The 19,934-nt window shown below is 43.2% G+C and overlaps 1 protein-coding gene across 3 annotated transcripts in view; it reads right to left on the bottom strand.

Annotated features, from left to right (window-relative positions):
• Window positions 1–259: 259 nt before the first annotated feature.
• The window catches only part of LMTK3 (lemur tyrosine kinase 3), a 124,386-nt gene continuing 104,711 nt past the window's right edge, over window positions 260–19,934 (bottom strand). For all 3 annotated transcript variants that reach the window (XM_075328638.1, XM_075328639.1, XM_075328637.1), the window contains exons 13-16: window positions 15,326–15,684; window positions 11,674–11,785; window positions 8,395–8,640; window positions 260–6,265 (exon numbers count right to left, since the gene is read on the bottom strand). In XM_075328638.1, the coding sequence (XP_075184753.1) occupies window positions 6,249–6,265; window positions 8,395–8,640; window positions 11,674–11,785; window positions 15,326–15,684 (734 nt within the window). In that variant the 3' untranslated portion in view covers window positions 260–6,248. The remainder of the gene's footprint in view (window positions 6,266–8,394; window positions 8,641–11,673; window positions 11,786–15,325; window positions 15,685–19,934) is intronic.

The raw sequence follows: 19,934 nt of genomic DNA on the forward strand, positions 1-19,934 counted from the left end.
ATTAAATTAAAGAAGCAGTACTAGATACTCACATGTTTGCATTATATAAAAAATTAGGTTAGCTGATAGTTTATTAATGCTCATGACTGTAAATATACTGTATATACATGCATACATAATATATCCAGTATATACAGTGTGTCCACCCATATCCTGTCCACTGCCATTAACTTGAGAATGACGGCAGCTATAGGCATAGAAGTGGTGTCTAGGTATAGTAAAGTAGCCATGTGCTACGCAATGAAACCACCTATAGCGCCACCTGGTGGAAAACAACTGAGTTAGCATTTTTATCTCGAAAACGGAACAAGAATCGACACCTTGCATACAGAAATGCTATGATTAGAATGTGTAAAACTCACAAGGCTGCGGACGTGAAGCGATACCTCATGGAGACCTTCCTACAAGTCATTGGGTATGGTGGCTGCATGGAGTGGCCTCCACACTCACCTGACCTGACCCCACTGGACTTCTTTCTGTGAGGTCACATCAAACAGCAGGTTTATGCGACCCCCTCCACCAACATTGCAGGAGCTACGATGATGTATCACAGATGCTTGTGCAAACGTGTCACCTACCATATTGCACAACATGTAGCAAGATACAGTATGCTGTCCAGAGTCCAGATGTGCATTGCAGCTGACGGTGGCCACTTTGAGCATCAAAGTTAAATGAGCGCCACATGCGTGACCAGCATTCAATGTTTTTGGGGGGTCATGGGTTTCATATCATAGCGTTTCTATATGTAAGGTGTCGATTTGTATTGAATTGATGATGCCCTACAATTTTTTAATTCACTTTTTTTCTCTATCTCATTTCTTTTTCTAGTTAAAAATGCTAATTCCATTGTTTTCCACCAGGTGGCACTATAGGTGGTTTAATTGCATAGCGCATGGCTACTTTACTATACCTAGACACCACTTCTATGCCTATAGCTGCCGCCGTTCTCAAGTTAATAGAGGTGGACAGGATATGGGTGGACACACTGTATACATGGAGTGCAAACTTCTGGCTTTCAGCTTTAGATTTCAGATTTCTATGTCTAAAACCACAGGTAGGATTAATATATAATGAGATACTTTATCTTTGAGAAGTCAAAGTGTCAGATAAACAGTCTCCTACTGGTCATCACTTCGTGCTACAGCATCTCTTCAAATGGACAGGTGACCACTGCACCCTGGCCAATCACTGTCATAGATTAGCTCTGTGACCAGTGATTGGCTGCATAGGTCACATGGGTCTGTGATGGGACATCATCACTGCAGCGGGAAGTTGGAGATCTGGCAAAGTAAGAACATGTGCAACAATAAATCAGGGTTTAAGTATATATTTTTTTATATCTATTCTGAACATTTTGAGAAAACAATTACACCCAGAATGCTCATCTGTCCATAAGAAAAAAAAATCACCATTGAATAAGAAGATTTTCCAATTTTTTTTTTCTCATTCGAAATGCTATAAAAATATTTTTAGACTAAACATCAAATTTAGACTCTGTTCAGACTGTGTTTTCTTTTCCCCATTAGATTTCTATTCTTTTTAGTAGTCAAAATGATAAATCTTTAAAAGTTAATAAGAAAAAAATATAATAATGAATTCCTGTTGTATCAAAACTAGAGATGAGTGAATCAGACAAATCTGACTTCACTTGTCTGCAGGAAATTTCATTTTGTGGAGAAGTTATTCTCCGTGAATTAATTTATGTAAAATCTAAAATAAAAAAAATCCTCATGTTCATGTCACCACTTACTTCTCCAGCCCCTTTGCTCCTCACGGTCATCTGTATTGTTGTCACATCTTCTGATCTCCGCTGCTTGTGCTGAAATCCCTGTGCCTCAATCCGTGAGCCAGGATTTTGGACTCTTATGAGTCTTGGTAGGGCTTTCGCAAGTAAATGATTGGTCATAAGGTGTTGACGTCAGAATGTGTACCATGACCCTTGGTGTGCATGCACAGAACAGTCCTGGGCCTCATCAGAGCTGGTGGTAGCCCCGGCTCAATGAAGGAGGCCTGGGGATTTCGGCGTGAGCAGCGGGGATCAGAATATGCGCTCGAGGATCGGATGGGTGATAATGAGGAGTAGAAATGGCCAGAAAGGTGGGTGGTGAGTATAAGGACTTTTTAATTCTTTCTTTAACATTGTGATGACCCTTTATGGTTTAGAAAAATTGTGACCAACAGAAGAATTACTAAAAATATCCATTTTGGTGAATGCAGAAATTTGTAAAATTCAATTCCACTTGGAATGAATTTGTTCTTCTAGAATCAAAACGGAATTTCGAATAGATCACAAGAGATCATGACGGATTGTAATGGTCTGCCCTATCTGTGTAGGATACTGCGCTTTATCATGCCAGATGGGCAATATATTGTCTGCTTGACATGACTGAACATGATCGATAGCTCAGACAGAGAGCAGAACTAACTCACATGGAGAGGTAATGGGAACAAGTCTTACTGACCTTGGGTTTGTTCCAAATTGGAACTACAGTAGCACTACGGCCTAAAGAAGTACAGGAGCAAAATTAATCTGCCATATAGAAATGTAACAACTGAAAACACATTTTTTTTTTCAAAACTAAGGTCTTGGAGAATAAAGGGGTGGATGTTTTGCATTGTTTGCACATGCTCTGTCCAGAATAAAGGCGTGGCTGTTTTGCATTGTTTGCACATGCTCTGTCCAGAATAAAGGCATGGCTGCTTTGCATTGTTTGCACATGCTCTGTCCAGATTAAAGGCGTGGCTGTTTTGCATTGTTTGCACATGCTCTGTCCAGAATAAAGGCATGGCTGTTTTGCATTGTTTGCACATGCTCTGTCCAGAATAAAGGCATGGCTGTTTTGCATTGTTTGCACATGCTCTGTCCAGTACTGCTTCTTTAAATAGGAGAGAAAACTTACTGATTACTAACAATTATCTTTCTATAGCTCACAGTTATTATTGAAGAAATAAAATAAAAATAAAATATGGATGATCATAAAGAAAAGTAAAAAAGTAACATACAAACACACATTCATGAAGCCTGGATTGTTATGATGCATCGTAAAATTTTGTGGCAGTCGACATGATGAGATGCTGAGTATCTGCTGTGCCACCCGAAGAAAACTTGGTGCTGATGGTGGTGGGAGCTGGAGAAGACATGATCTATCTTTAAGGAGTGCATTCAGTGAAATGTTAGAACCAACCAAGATTTCAGAGTAGTCATTAGCTTTCTTCAAAGGTTTATTCCAACATGAAGAAGGCGAACGTCAAAAATTCCCCGATATCGGAAATTGTCCGCGAAGCAAAACTGTTCCTAAAGTCTCTGTAGGAGAGAAGTTGATCTTTTTTTTCGCGGTTGCAGCAATAGTCATCTAGCAAGGGAACAACCAGTTCACGTCTTCTGTATTGTCAGGTCGGCCATCGTGGTCTACTAAAATCATATTCTTCTCACCAGCCATTGAAAGCAGCCATTGGTACCACATCGTCCACCAGCACAGTCATTACTATTTTCCATCTCCATGTGACTCCCACTTTTGTTTTCACAGTAAAATTCCAAAATCAGGCCTTGTATGCATCTTGCGGTTATAGTCTCACTACCACCAGTGCAAACAATAATAATAAAAATAAAATCAGTGTTGCAGTGAGTTAGTTCATTGTACCATTTGCATTTATAATAGTTCTCTATATACCAAAAGTCAGTTACGTCATTGCTTTAACCAATAAGGTCACTATTAGGTTAATTTTGGCACTAGGAGTAAACCGGATTACCACCAGTAGCAGGTTTACAGTCTGCAGTTCCTATACAGTTAATAAAACAGCTTGCGCTATATGCAGAGGAGCAGTTATGAAAGACAAAGAAAAAATAAAACGATGACAATACAACTTATACAACTTTACCGCCTTTCCTGAGGCATACATAGAGGAGAGGAGGCCTCGTAGCGAAAGATAGAGTTAGGCCCATCTTCTAGTGCATACTTACCAACATGGTTGGCAAAATAGGGGTGTGTAAGTTCCATCTTCATAATCAAGCAAAACTTAGTGAACAACCATTTTTGGGTGCAGTTTATGCAAGGCTTGCCTCTTTGCGGGTCAACATGCCCAAATATGGCGAGCTTCTTTATGGCGGGAAAGTTTCGCCTTGTAAAGCTAACCAAGTTGGAGAAGAATGACTTATAAGCCATGCAATGCTCCTCTGTGAATTGAACTATGCAAATAACCTCTTCAGAATATATCTGAAAATTTGGGATAGTTACAGGAAATTTGGGTCTGCTGGCAGCTATGGTAGTGCTCGGTCACACAAGAAAATGCCTATACTTACATTTACACAGGAGCCACCATCTTTTCTAATATAGTAGAGTGTGTGGTGAGGGAGTCTCTTATACACAGTCATCTAGCCAAGGTGGAAGGGGCTAAGGCCTTAATATCTCAGAACCATCCTCTCCAGAAGGCCCCTCAGCTGCTTGTAATGCTGTTTCAAATAATATGGCAGACTTTAAAGCCTTTCAAAAGTGACCAGTTTTTGCTCTTATTTTTCCCCCCACTGCTACCTTGAGTATAGCATTTTTTGTTTTTTTAAATTCCGCCATTCAGTTCCAGAGATATGGGCCTTTTCATTTACTACTAATTTTTATGGACTTTCACAGGGGGCATGGCTCACACGATTCCCTGGGGGCGCGTCCATTGGCTGCCCGGCACAATTATCCAATGAGCTACGTCATCTTGGAAAGACCCCAAAAATTACCACTACAAAAAAATGCTAATTGTTCTGCAACCGTATAACGGAATTTAAAAACACAAAAACTGCAACACTCAGCCGAACAGTGGGAATAAATCAAGACCAAAAACTGGTCAATTTTGACCTGATGGCAAATCCCCTTTAAGGCAGCTATTGTCTGAATTTTTGTGGGTAACCCTAATATGTATCACGACGACGTTTCTAAAAATTGACTGTGTGCAAATGTAAAGGTAAACTTCATTAGTAAACACCAATTGATATGTGTTGATATGTCACTGCCTCACATCAGGAATATCAAATCTACCTACTTTAGTAATATGATAAAATACATGTCATTTTCTCAATTTCACAGTTATTTAGCCCTCGATTATACAGAAATTCTAAGAGCTGAATAAAACAACCACTGGTTTTTTGCTTTCTCATCTCACCTGCATTAAAAAATGTCTGTCTATAAATAGTTCCGGTATATACGCAGCTTACAAAACCTCTTCCCCCACTGCATCTGTTCGAGAAAAAAAAATGCGTCATTCGCCTCTGCTGACAGTTGTTGAAACTTCTCAGCTTAAACACCTCTATATTTCTATCTAAAGTATTTTGCCAGCTCTGCCCCTGGCGGGCGGAAATTGTCTGAAGGCGTCAATTCTCCGAAGAAGAAGACCGCTAGGTGTAATTCAATTACACAAAGAATAATCATAAATGTATTACCGTAACCCTATGAGTATGAAATGCATGGCCTGGCATAATGGAGTGTAAAGAGTTGGATACATTTTTTGGCACTCTGAGAATAAGGCGGATATCCAAATAAAACATTCCAAAAAAATTCCCAGTTTTAGCACTGATTTTGCAATCTCGGAGAACATGGTGTCACGCACACGTACAATAGCAACATAGTGGAGCAAGCCAAAGAAAAATATCACAAGGGTCACTAGATTTGCTTTGTAATCGGAAGTCAATATGACTGGTGCTTTCGTGGCCTAAAATATCCATGTATGATATATAAGATCTCTACACTTTGAAATGGATCTTAGCTCCGAGAAAGCTAAGAATATGAAAAATGTAAAAAAAGCAATAAAAAAAGAACTGTAAACTGAGGCTGTAAACACTGCAGTCCCATTCATTTGAGCCCACAAGACGCTGATGTTCAGACTGAAGACCAAAGCTGGAACTGGACATCAAATAAAATGGAGTCAGTTTGGCACATTTTTTTTTCAATATGAAGAAATCATCTTGCACAGTCGGCAAGAGAAGAGCTGATTATCCAAAATATCTGATGAAGAGTTCCCACGCAGGCTTGATTATGAAGAGCATGTATAGGATGGTCAATTTGTTTTCTTTTGCTTCATAAATTGCAATCTGCGTTGCTCGTCTATGCATGGATCTTGATAATCCAAAGAGAATCTACCGTTGTGGAAAAAATATATTTGCTCAGAGCTAAGCAGAAAAAAAGAACCATAGAAAGTCTGTAGAAAAGTCGCATGAGGCTTCACTAACTCTGGTAGGACAGTCAGATCTCTTAGTGGCCAAAATTTGTTCAGTTTTCAATAGCACCTGGAGAAAAACAAAATAGTCATGGGTCTCGTTTATTCAAGGATTAACAAATTTACCTTACGATCATTGTCAACGACCATTGATGTAACTCAACTATTGAGTCTTCAGGTTTTCATTGTAGTTTCTGTTGAACCTCTACTACTGTGATTCCCCAAAAATAATCCCTTTTTGGAGTATGCTTAAAATATAAGCCCGCCTCCAAAAATAAGCCCTAGTTGCTTTTTAATAATGAAGTGTACATGCAGTTATAAAAGTTAAAGAATACATTAGGACACTTCATTAAAAAGAGCAGACACTTTAAAATCAAAGGATACCTCCAAAAGAGAGAAGACCGCCCAAAACATCGCACTCACCAGACCTTGAACAGCTAGAGCTGGCAAGTGCCAACGGTGGATGGGCTCTCACACAGAGATCTACGTCGCTATCCGGTCCCTCGCCATTTTACTTACACACACACAGATCTGGACCAGTATCCCTCCGTTTTCTCACACACATAGATCAGGTCGAGTATCCCTCTGTTAAAACACACACACACACACACACACACACACACACACACACACACAGATCGGGTCCAGTATGCCTCAGCTCTTACACACACAGATTGAGTCCAGTATCCCTCCGCTCTCTCACACACACAGATCAGGTCCAGCATCCCTCTGCTCTCACACACAAATCGGGTCCAGTATCCCTATGCACTCACACACACATACAGATCGGGTCCAGAATCCTTCTACTATCACACACATACAGATCGGGTCCAGTATCTTTCCGCTCTCACATACACACACAGATCGGGTTCAGTTTCCCTCTGCTCTCACAAACACGCAAATCGGGTGCAGTATCCCTCTGCTCTCACACACACACACACACAGATTGGGTCCAGTATCCCTCCGCTTTCACATACACACAAATCGGGTGCAGTATCCCTCTGCTCTCACATACACACAAAGATCGTGTGCAATATCCTTCCACTCTTACACACACTCACAAAACAGGTCCAGTATCCCTCCGCTCTCACACACACACACGCACGCACACACACACACACACACAAAACAGGTCCAGTATCCCTCCGCTCTCACACACACACACGCACACACACACACACACACACACACACACACACAAAACAGGTCCAGTATCACTCCGCTCTCACACACACACACAAAACAGGTCCAGTATCACTCCGCTTTCACATACACAAAAAGATTGGGTCCACTATCCCTCTGCTCACACACACACAGAACGGATCCAGTATAAATCCACTATCACACACACACAGATCAGGTCCAGTATCCCTACGCTCTCACACACACACACACACACACACACACACACACACACACACACACAAAACAGGTCCAGTATCACTCCGCTCTCACACACACACACAAAACAGGTCCAGTATCCCTCCGCTCTCACACACACACACACACACACACACACACACACACACACACAAAACAGGTCCAGTATCACTCCGCTCTCACACACACACACAAAACAGGTCCAGTATCACTCCGCTTTCACATACACAAAAAGATTGGGTCCACTATCCCTCTGCTCACACACACACAGAACGGATCCAGTATAAATCCACTATCACACACACACAGATCAGGTCCAGTATCCCTACGCTCTCACACACTCACAGATCGGGGGCAGTATCCCTCCACTCTCTCACACACACACACACACACACACACACACACACACACACACACACACACACACACAGATCAGGTTCAGTATCACTGCGCTCTCACACACACATACAGATCGGGTTCAGTATCCCTCCACTATCACACACACACACATACATCCAATTGCAGTAAGATTCAGCTCACACACACACACACACACACACACACACACACGTCCAGTAATACTGCTTTCAGGACTCAGGGGGACCTGACAGCAATACAGATGTCTGGGGGTCTGGTGTGATTTTTTTTGGGGGGTGTGCCTTCCTTTGGGGGTAAACTTAGCCATGTTTTCCCAAAAATAAGATCTACCCTGAAAATAAGCCCTAGTGCATTTTTTCGGGACAAAAAAATAATATAAGACACTGTCTTATTTTTGGGGAAACACAGTAGTTGAATAAATGAGTGGATTATAAAACTAACCTGCAGGTGGAACTACATCTGAGTCACATAATGGACCATGTGGTTCTACAGCAGGCGAAACAGTAAATCGGGTGAACCTTAGTGAGTCCATTAAGTTTCCTTCAACTTGCTTTCCTTGAAGTACAGGAGGTACTGATCCAGTTGGACTTATCGGTGACTTGAGAGCTGCACCTTCTGCTGCCATGGGAAGGAATGTGGTGTTTTGGGTCATCAAGGGAAAGTCATCGTCCCATTCAAAACTTCCACCTATTAGACATAGAAACCACATTATTAAATAGAAGTCATATACACTGCCAAGTAAAAGGGTAACAATGTTTTGATCTTTTGACTTTCAGGCTCCATATCTCATCATCCACTACAGCTTTGAGCATGAACGATCTTCAGTTTATAGACAATCTTGGCTATCGTATACATAAATGTGACTTGTGACTAATTAGCATATGATAAGTTATGCAGATTCATGTCATGTCACTGCATTGTTACTGTTTTGCTCCTAAAAATCTAAATTTAAATCTTTCTTATTTTGTTAGTATATGTAACTTTGGCTTTCAACATTACCTGAATCATTCTGGGCATACTCTCTATCTTATTCAAGCATGTCTCGACTGAAATCTGATCCCAGGTCTTTTCTACACATTCCCAATGTTGGTGCATACTAGTCTCTCACTTGGGGATGTATACAGCTTTTTCTTCAACTCTTCCCACAAGTGTTGGATTGTGTTGAGGTCTGGGGACCAATCCTGCACCTCTACTTCATTGTCATTAAGCCATTTCTTCATCAACCTTGATGCATGCTTCGAGTCGTTGTCCTGCTTGAGCACTATGTCTTTTTCATACCCATAGTACTTGAGTGTATGAAGAAACTCGTCTTCAAGGAAACTCACATATATCTAAGACCACCATCGATCCTGCTCAAGTATCCAACGCCTTTGACAGTGAAACGCCCCATGTCATCAGGCTTCCTCCACTGAACTTGACAGTTCCTTCCATTTCTCAATTCGTTAGCCCCTTATTCCCTTGTTTTTTCCAGACCTATTTGTCCCCATCAGAGCCTAGCCTATTGACTCTCGTTTCATGGCTTCAAATCCCCCGTTTCCAATCTTCTACTGTCCACTTTTTGTACTTTTTTGTAAACTAAAGCCGATGCTTCTTATGATGATATTGAAGTTGAGGCGTCTTCACCTGTTTTCAGGCCATCATTACAGACTTGTGTAACGTGTGTCGCATGGTGTTTGCTGGACATCTGTGATCTCACTATTATGAAGCATACGAATCTACTCCACTGAAGCGGTTGTCGCCAGAAGTGAAAGATCTTTTCATGATCCGATTGTTGACTCCGATATTTTGTCTGGATGTCCACCTTTTGGCTTTTGAATGTATGGATGGACTTCAATTTGTGTTCTTCCAGCTGTCATGGCACTTACATCATGCAGTTTGTTTTTTCATGGGAAATCTTTTTCGTGGCTGCTCCTCAATGTGAACCAGTGACCTTTCACTTGGGAATCAACCTAGTAACACACTGAGCTATTACAAACGTGAGAACAGGTTGTAATTTGTAGTTTGTAGTATACAGGAAGAAAAAGATTTTTCTACCACCAGTAGCAAAACAGTAACAATGAAGTGATATGACAAGAATCTGCATAACTAATCATATTCTAAATAGTTGCAATCAAATTTATGTATGAGATAGCCAAGAGAATTATCTATAAAATGAAGGTAGTCTCATGCTAAAAGATGTTGTGGATGGTGAGATATGGAGCCTGGAAGTCAAAAGTTCAAAAGGTTGTTACCCTTTTGCTCGCCAGTATATTAGAGAAATATTGGTGTTCAGACCCTTTCACATTCGTAGGTTTCTCCTCATCACTAATGGTACTTTCACACTTGTGTTGTTTTCCTTCCATCACAATCCGCCCTTTTGGAAAACAGCGGAATCCGCTAACGGATTCCGCTGTTTCCCATAGACTTGTATGGATGACAGATTGTGCCAAAAGGACCTGCGTTGCTTCCGCTGGGTGACGCTCCGTTGCTTCCACCCAGCGGGAGGAACGCAGCATGTAACTTTTTTTGAGCAGCGGAATCCTTAGGATTTCACTGCGCATGCTCTCTCTGGCACCCTGCACCCGTAACCAAGGTAAATATCGGGTAACCACGCAAAGTGCTTTGCCCGATGTTTACCCTGGCCACGTGTTCAGGGAGACCGACACTTCCCCGCTCGGCTCCGCCCCCTCCCGCACTCCACTCCGCATGTGTATATATATATATACACACACACACACACCCACCTGTCCTCAGCGCCATGGCTCTGCCCCCTCCCGCACTCCACTCCGCATGTATATAAACATGCACACACACTCACCTGTCCTCAGCGCCATGGCCCCGCTCAGCTCCGCCCCCCGCACACATTCTCGGCGGCCGAGCGATCAGCTGATCACCCGGCAACCGGCTGCTGGGAGCGATCAGCTGATCACCCGGCGGCCGGCTACTGGGAGCGATCAGCTGATCACCCGGCGGCCGGCTGCAGGGAGCGATCAGCTGATCACCCGGCGGCCGGCTGCAGGGAGCGATCAGCTGATCACCCGGCGGCCGGCTGCAGGGAGCGATCAGCTGATCACCCGGCGGCCGGCTACTGGGAGCGATCAGCTGATCACCCGGCGGCCGGCTACTGGGAGCGATCAGCTGATCGTTCACAATAGTCTGCCGCCGGTAAAACTGTAAAAAAAAAAAAAAATCAGAAACGCATTCCGTTGTTTTGCAGCATCCGTTGTGCCACTATATGCAACACATCCGTTGCATCCGTCACACAACGCAATGCAACGGATACCATTCAACGCAAGTGTGAAACTAGCCTTAGTAGTCAACAGGTCAGATAATTCAACAGAAGATTTGTCAACATCCCCAATTTTTGGGAGGCAAGCCAATAGATGGATAAAGGTAGGAAATTCTTTGCAAACACGCCCAAAAGATGGGGTTATAGCTTATTGTTGGGTGATCCTAGGGTGAGGCCTAAATGTCCTGATTTGGGGCATTGAACTGCTGGTTAGTATGCTATAGTATTTAAGCAGTTAAAGAGGTCCCTTCCAACTATAACATTCTATGATTCTATGTTAATGAAATGCTGACTGAGGCTGTACTGTAGAGAAGTCAGAAATATAGTCCCATAGAGAGAACGGGGAGTCTCGGTTATTGCTAATCCATAAACTCCTAGGTCATTCTCTTTATATATTACGACTTTGTAATTACATGGATTTCAATGGCTTGTAGGACATTGACATTGCTTACTGAAACCATCGGTTGATGAGAAGGCATCCAGACTTGACTCCAGTGAAGGATTCTGGGAACCTTGATCATTTTCTGGTGCATTCGGATTACTCAGTTCATTGGTGGGTGTCTCCTATGATAAACACATGCAAAACAAAATCATAACAAGGGTCAGAGTGACTTGAGTTTTTTATAAGCCAATCTATGAAAATCCAAGAATTTACACTTGTAGGTCCCGATTCATCAAGACCGGTGTGAACAATGCTGTTGTTCATGAGAAGGTATGCCGGTAGTCAGATGCTCCGGTTTCAGAGGTGGAGCATCTTAATGAATCAGGAAGGTGTGACGAGCAGCATGGGCCTTCTTGAGACGTCACAATTCTTACTTCAGTCAGAGGCAGGAGTAAGATTTCTCATGTAAGGTACTTCAGAGCTTGTGATGAATTAGACGAGACGTGATATCATGCCAACATTGCACACTCATTCCACCATAGCTCTGTCCATTCTGGCGGAGCTGGGTCGAAACTGATGTGAAAATGCCACAAATCACAGGAATTTTTTGGGCAAAAATGTTGCGACTAAAACAAAGCAATTCATGCAAGAATTCTTTGCTTTGATGAATCAAGGTCTAAATGTCTGTATAAATTGTAAGAGTCTGACACATTAAATTCTTTGACCCCTTTTTCAAGTTTGTACTTTAGTTTATTCCCTCTTACTGAAGCCTATGATTATTTTATTGAATAAGTTCTCTGTGTGTTCCCGCCTTCCTGAGCTGCGTATTTCTCTGAGGTATTTCGAGAGATTGGCAGGGGCGGGAGGCAGATGCCATCTGGGCAGGTCCCTAGTAACTGTTCAGGGCTAGGTGCCTCAGCTGCACTGTACCTTGGATAATCACTTGCGGTCACCTCACATAATGTGCTACTGTGCTATGGCTGTAAGTGATATAATGCAAAGTACAGTGATGCTGATGAACCCGGTCATGCCCCAGCGGTGCTGGACCTTTACATTTACAGTAGCACTAGAAAGAGCAGGATGTGCTCATGTGAAGGCACATTGAGGACACATCCCTATCTACCCAACATGACAGAGAGGAGCAGAGGCTCAAGAGATGCAACAAACTGCATCTGAACACTGAGGAGCATGTACTGCAGACTGCGGTAGTATAAAGGAGCCTTCTAGATGTGGAAGCTGTATACAGGGACTTGGGAGCAATTTATTACCCATAGACGTTGTATCCAGAGGCGGAGGAGCATGTAGTGCATATGGAGGCGGTATCCAGAGACTGTGGAGCATTTGCTGCATATGGTGGCTGTCTATAGGGGCTGAGGAGCATATTCTGCATATGGAGGCTGAATAAAGAGTGGCATGATGAAATGCATATGGATCTTGTTTTTAACATGGAGTGTTTTTTTTTCTATTTTCAATAAATTTTTGGATTTTATTATATTCCTATACTTGGATGCTGGATTCCTTTTAGATTATCTGCATATGAAGACTGTATCCAGAAATGGAGGAGTATTTGCTGCATACGGAGGCTGTATCCAGAGACTGAGGAGCATGTACTGTATATGGAGGCTGTATACAGTGCCTGTGGTGTGAGGAACTGCACATGGAGGCTGTAAACAGGGGCTGAGGAGCATGTGTGATGCCCTGGACTAGCCAGGTAGTCACAGATAGTGCCCCGCACAACACCAGTCCCTCACTAGGTAACATCAGCCAAACACATAAACCCTAGTCACCTCCCTCAGAGCTTAATGGATACACCAGGGAGGCGGAGCCAGGCGGTTGGCACACCCACCGAGGAGTTCAGATGGCCTGAGGCAGGAAACACAAGTTTAGTTGTTGTCAGTTGTGAGTTCTAAGTGGAGTCAGGAGTGAAGTGCGGCAGGCCTGTGGTGACAGGTCTGCAGCGGAAACTGACAGGTGCCAGGGTCGTAGACCTGGTACCTTGGCTAGGAGGCACACGGTGGCCTAGCCTGCAGGAGCCGGGAAGACTGCCAGGTGGAACCGTGGTAGACCGGGACAGGGTAGTGGCCCGCCGGTACCGACCCGGGGAACCGACTGGAAACCGGAGCACACAGGGGGGTACTCAGACCCTGAAACGAGGTCCAGAAGCCACTGGACCAAGTTAATTCACTGATTGAGGTCTGGACTATAGGTCCTTTCCCACCCAAGTCCCGACTGAAGACAACAGCCCACCGAGGGGGATAGAAAGCCACCACACAGGCAGAGAAATCCCACGGGCCAGCGTCTGCAGACAAACGGGCTTTCCCGACACACATACTGCCGGGGAGCGGACTCCCATTGCTGAAGCGAAGGCAGTCTACATACACACTACACGGTGCAGGAGAAAGGCAAAGACCACCAAACCGGGTGGGGGACCAGATGCAGCCGGCTGCGGACACCGACCACCATCAACTTTGTTTACCAGAGACTTGTGTATGTCAATCACAGTGAGTACCACAGTGCCATCCGGCCGCGCACCGCCCTGCACCGCCCAGCTCCCCCCAACGGGTCCCGGGGCCATCATCCCTGCCCACGGAGGGGTTAACATCTTGCTGCCTAACCATCTCCCCCGGGTGCCCCGTAACTGCAGCGGTGGTGTCTACACCTTCACCACATCCCGTGGGTTGCGTCACAAACTCATACAAGGCTTCGGCCGTACACCTTCCTACCACCCCCCTACGTAGCGCCAAACATCCTTTCAGAGCGAAGTGACCCCGGGTCCGGAGGCACTCGAGCCACCCACCAGCGAGCCTGGATCCGAGTGGCTTGGCTGCGGTCGAGCGCGGGGCGGTACACATATACTGCAGAGGAGGATTGTATATAGAGGGGGGTGAGAGTGGTAAATCTGCAGGTTTGTCACAATCTTTAACAGCCATACAGTAGGACGCTTCTTTATGCTTCCTGCGAGAAGACGTCATTGTCCATGGCTGTGACATCAGGGGAGATTGATGTTCATTCTAACCTCGTTCTGGCTCTCTTAGAGATGCATTGGGAACTTGTGATGTAACTTCTGACTTACGGCTAGTCAGAAGATACAGACACAAGATGGCGCAGCGGGACAGGAGAGGCGTAAGGTAAACTCTGAAAATGCTGGAGGGTGAGCTCAAAAGTGGAGGCAGGAGGCTTACATTTAAAGCAGTGTTTCTCAACTCCAGTCCTCAAGACCCACCAACAGATCATGTTTTCAGGTTTTCCTCAATGTTAGACAGGGAATAATTCCATCACCTGTGCAACATTATTGAAATCCTGAAAACCTGATGGAGGAAAACCTGAAAACATGATCTGTTGGTGGGTCTTGAGGACTGGAGTTGAGAAACACTGATTTAAAGCATCAATACATCAATACACCACTGGAGTGGTGATTTAGTTAATATATTGCAGGGGGGTCGGATGGGGGTTGATTAACATTATGTATGTGGTATAATTTATTATTCTACTGTGACCGGGTAATTACAGCAAGGGTCTAAGCACATATACCACATATTTTCAGGTTAATAAAGAACCATTATGTAAATGCACTTATAGATTTGACTGAATTTTCTTGCATAAGAAATACTAAAACAACAATCGTCTCTGCCCCACGGTGTGACAAGCCTCAATGACTTACGAGTATGGTATTATGACTGCATTGTTAAAACACCATGACTCTCTTTAAAAAAATGTCTTACCTGGTCAAATAAGTAAACTGTTACATCATCAAAAAAGGACACCATTTTTCGTTTTCGATCAAGGTCATCATCTACCTCATCAGCAGATTTCGGTGACTTTAGCAGACTCCGGAGGTTTCGTCCATCATCCATTTCTGTTACTACAATTGGGACTCCAGCCACCTCTCCTTCAGCTTCTGAGCCTGTTCTTTGATGCTCTGGAAGACCAAAGCCTTCATCTTCTTCATCCTCATCTTCCTTGTTATAATGTGTATCTCTTTTTTCTTCATCACTGTCCCAAAATGACTTTCGTCCACTGGAGCTTTGGAATGCTTGAAGGTTTAATGGTGGAAGAGACAGAGAAAGTCTTGCCACTTTTGCTTCAGGAATGAAAAAAAAAAGAAAGTTAATCGAATATAAATAAAACTCTGTGATAAATAAATATATATATATGTATTTATATACTGTATATTCCTGCAATATAGCTCACATAGTTCAAATTCACCCTTCCCTCCAAAAAAATATAACTAGTGACTTTAATGGTACAGTTAGCAAATTTGATATCTAGTAGGTTTGAACTATTGTTTTATTGCTTTTTTTATACTGTTTTCCTAAAAGCTGATTTTGCTGATCCGCCACCTATCATTGGAAAAAACGTATTATTAGCTTGTATTGAAGAGTAACTAATGTTTTATATCCCCCATTAACTTTGAACCCCCATTATGTAGTAATGTCCACCATTCTAAACTAATGTCCCCCATCCTGGCTCCTTCCTGGTATATATGTGGTCCATCCTAGTATATTGGCCCAACCTGGTATATATGTTCATAATCGAGATGTATATGCCTCCCATCCTGATGTATATGTTCCCTACCCTGGGCCATGCTAGTATATATGTTCCCCATTCTGGTATATATGTTCCTATCCTGGTGTAAATGTTCCCTAGCCTGCTATATATGTTCCTATCCTGGTGTAAATGTTCCCTATTCTGGTATATATGTCTCCCAACTTGGGCCTATCGTGGTATAAATATCCCCCATCCCGGTATATATGTCCCCATTCTGGAATAAATGTTCCCCATCCTGGTATGTATGTTTCTCAACTTGGGCCCATCCCGGTATGCATGTCCCCATCCAGGTATACATGTCCCCATCCTGTTATATATATCCTCCATCCTGGTGTTTATGTTCATCATCCTGGTATGTATATCCTGGATTCTGGTATACATGTTCCTTATCCTGGTATATATGTTACCCATTCTGGTACAGATGTCCCTGATTCAGGTATATATGTTCCTCACCATGGGCCCATCCTAGTATATATGTCCCCCATCCTGGGCCCATCGTGGTATATATGTTTCCCATCCTGTGTCTCCCATCCTGGTATATATGTCCCCCTTCCTGGTATTTATGTCCCCATCCTGAATCCATCCTGGTATATATGTCCTCCATCCTTGTATATTTATTCCTCCTCCTGGTATATATATTCCCTATCCTGGTGTATATATAACCTTTATCCTGACATTTATGTTCCCCATCCTGGTATGTATGTCTCTCAATCTGCTATATGTGTCCCCCATCCTGGTATATACAGAATGTTACCAACTTGGATCCATCCTGGTATCTATGTCCCTGATTGCGGTATATATGGTCTCCTTCCTGAGTCCACACTGCTACTTTGTGTAGCATTATGGCAAAGTCAAAACAAATCAACCAAGATCTCAGGAAGAGAATTGTGGACTTGCACAAGTCTGGTTCAACCTTGGGTACAATTTGCAGATACCTAAAGGTGCCTCATCATCTGTACAAACAATTATATGCAAGTACAAACAAGATGAAAATGTCCAGCCGTCATACTGCTCAGGAAGCAGACAGGTTCTGTGTACCAGAGATGAACATGCTTTGGTCAGACATGTGCATATCAACCCAAGAACAAAAGCAAAAGACCTTGTGAAGATGCTGGCGAAAGCTGGTAAGACTGTCATTAACCACAGTGAAACGAGCACTGTATCAACATGAGCTGAAAGGACACTCTGCCAGGAAGAAGTCATTACTTCAAAAGAAACATAAAAAAGACAGAATAATGTTTGCAAATGCACACAGGAACATAGACCTTAAATTTTGGAGACATGTCCTGTGGTCTGCCGAAACTAAAATTGAATTTGGAGAAAAAAGGGAGAACCTTTGAACCCTAAGAACACCATCCCAACTGTGAAACATGGGGGTGGCAGCATCATGTTGTGGGGTTGTTTTGCACAAAATAGATGGCATCATAAGAAAAGAAGATTATGTAGAAATACTGAATCAACATCTCAAGACCTCAGCCAGGAACTTAAAGCTTGGGCGGAAATCGGTCTTCCAAATTGACATTGATGCAAAGCATACTGCCAAACTGAGTAGAAAGTGGCTTAAGGATACCAAAGTCAATGTTTTGGAGTGGCCATCACAAAACCCTGATCTCAATCCTACTGAAAATTGTATGGGCAAAGCTGAAAAGTAAAGTGCGAGCAAGACGACCTACAAACATGGCTCAGTTACACCAGTTTTGTCAAGAGAAATGGGCCCAAATTCATACCAATTATTGTGAGAAGCTTGTGGAAGGATTGAGCCAAGTCGAATGGGTACTTTGCACACTACGACATCGCAGCTGTTATGTCGGTGGGGTCAGTGGGGTCAAATCGAAAGTGATGCACATCACGCTGTCGACATCAGAGTATGTGAATCCTTTTTACTATGATTAACGAGCGCAAAAGCGTTGAAATCGTATGATCAGTGTAGCGTCGGTCATTTCCATAATTTCGGAAGGACCGATGTAACGATGTTGTTCCTCGTTCCTGCGGCAGCACACATCGCTGTGTGTGAAGCCGCAGGAGCGAGGAACATCTCCTTACCTGCGTCCCAGCTGCAATGAGGAAGGAAGGAGGTGGGCGGGATGTTTATGTCCCGCTCATCTCCGCCCCCTGCTTCTATTGGCCGCCTGCCGTGTGACGTCGCTGTGACGCCGCACGACCCGCCCCCTTAGGAAGGAGGAGGTTTGCCGGCCAGAGCGACGTAGCAGGGCAGGTAAGTGCATGTGAAGCTGCCGTAGCGATAATGTTCGCTACAGCAGCTATCACAAGATATCGCAGCTGCGACGGGGGCGGGGACTATCGCGCTCGGCATCGCTACAATCAGCTTGCGATGTCGTAGTGTGCAAAGTACCCCATAGAGTTTAAGGGCAATGGTGCGAAAAACTAATGAAATGTATGTAAACTTTTGACTTTGCAGAAAGTAATAAAAACTCCATAAAACATTGTCTCTCTCATTGTTCTAGCATTTGTCAAATATAAATAATTTTGGTTCCTAATTGACCTTAAACGGAAAATGTTTATTCTGATTTCATGTCAGATAATGAGAAAAACATGCAGATGTGTCTTTTTAGATAGTGTATGTAAACATCTGGTTTCAAATTGATGTTCCCTATCCTGCGCCCATCCTGATATGTATGTACCCCTCGTTTAATGAAAGAAAAACCCACAATGGTCACAGAAATAACGTGAATCTGACAAAAGTAATAAGTAAAAATCTATGAAAATGAACAAATGAAGGTCAGACATTGCTGCTTTTCTGCTTCCACAGAAATTAAAAAAAAATAAAACTCATACAATAGGCCTGGACAGAAATGATGGGACATTTAACTTAATATTTAGTTGCACAGCCTTTTGAGGCAATCACTGCAATCAAACGATTCCTGTAACTGTCATTGAGACTTCTGCCCCTCTTGACAGGTATTTTGATCACTCCTCAAGAGCAAACTGCTCCAGTTGTCTCCTGTTTTAAGGTTGCCTTTTCCAGATGGCAAGTTTTAGCTCTTTCCAAAGATGCGCAATAGGATTTAGGTCAGGGCTCATAAAAGTCCACTTCAGAATAGTCCAATGTTTTCCTCTTAGCCAGTCTCGGGTCTTTTTAGCTGTGTGTTTTGGGTCATTAACTTGTTGCAAGACCAATGACCTGCGACTGAGGCCAAGCTTTTTGACACTGGACAGCACATTTCTCTCTAAAATCCCTTCATAGTCTTGAGATTTAATTGTACCCTGCACAGATTCAAATCACCCTGTGCAGGATGCAACAAATCAGCCCAAAACATAACAGAGCCTCCTCCATGTTTCACTGTAGGGATAGTGCTCTTTTCTTGATATGCTTCATTTTTCCATCTGTGAACATAGAGATAATGTGCATTGCCAAAAAGTTCCATTTTTGTCTCACCTGTCCACAGGACATTCTCCCAGAAGCTTTGTGGCTTGTCAACATGTAGTTTGGTGAATTCCAGTCTGTCAACAATGGTCAATTTTCCTCCTGCAGCCACATCCAGCGAGGTTAGCTACAGTCCCATGGATCTTAAATTTCTGAATAATATGTGCAACTGTAGTCACAGGAACATCAAGCTGCTTCGAGATAGTCTTATAACCTTTACCTTTAACATGCTTGTCTATAATTTTCTTTCTAATCTCCTGAGATAATTCTTTCCTTCGCTTCCTCTCGTCCATGTTGAGTGTGGTACACACCATGTCACCAAACTGCACAGTTAGTATCTGTAGCCTTATATACAGGCCCACTGACTGATTACAAGAATGTAGACACCTGTGATACAT

The sequence above is a fragment of the Anomaloglossus baeobatrachus genome, chromosome 11 (assembly GCF_048569485.1).
Source record: "Anomaloglossus baeobatrachus isolate aAnoBae1 chromosome 11, aAnoBae1.hap1, whole genome shotgun sequence".
NCBI lineage: Eukaryota > Metazoa > Chordata > Amphibia > Anura > Aromobatidae > Anomaloglossus > Anomaloglossus baeobatrachus.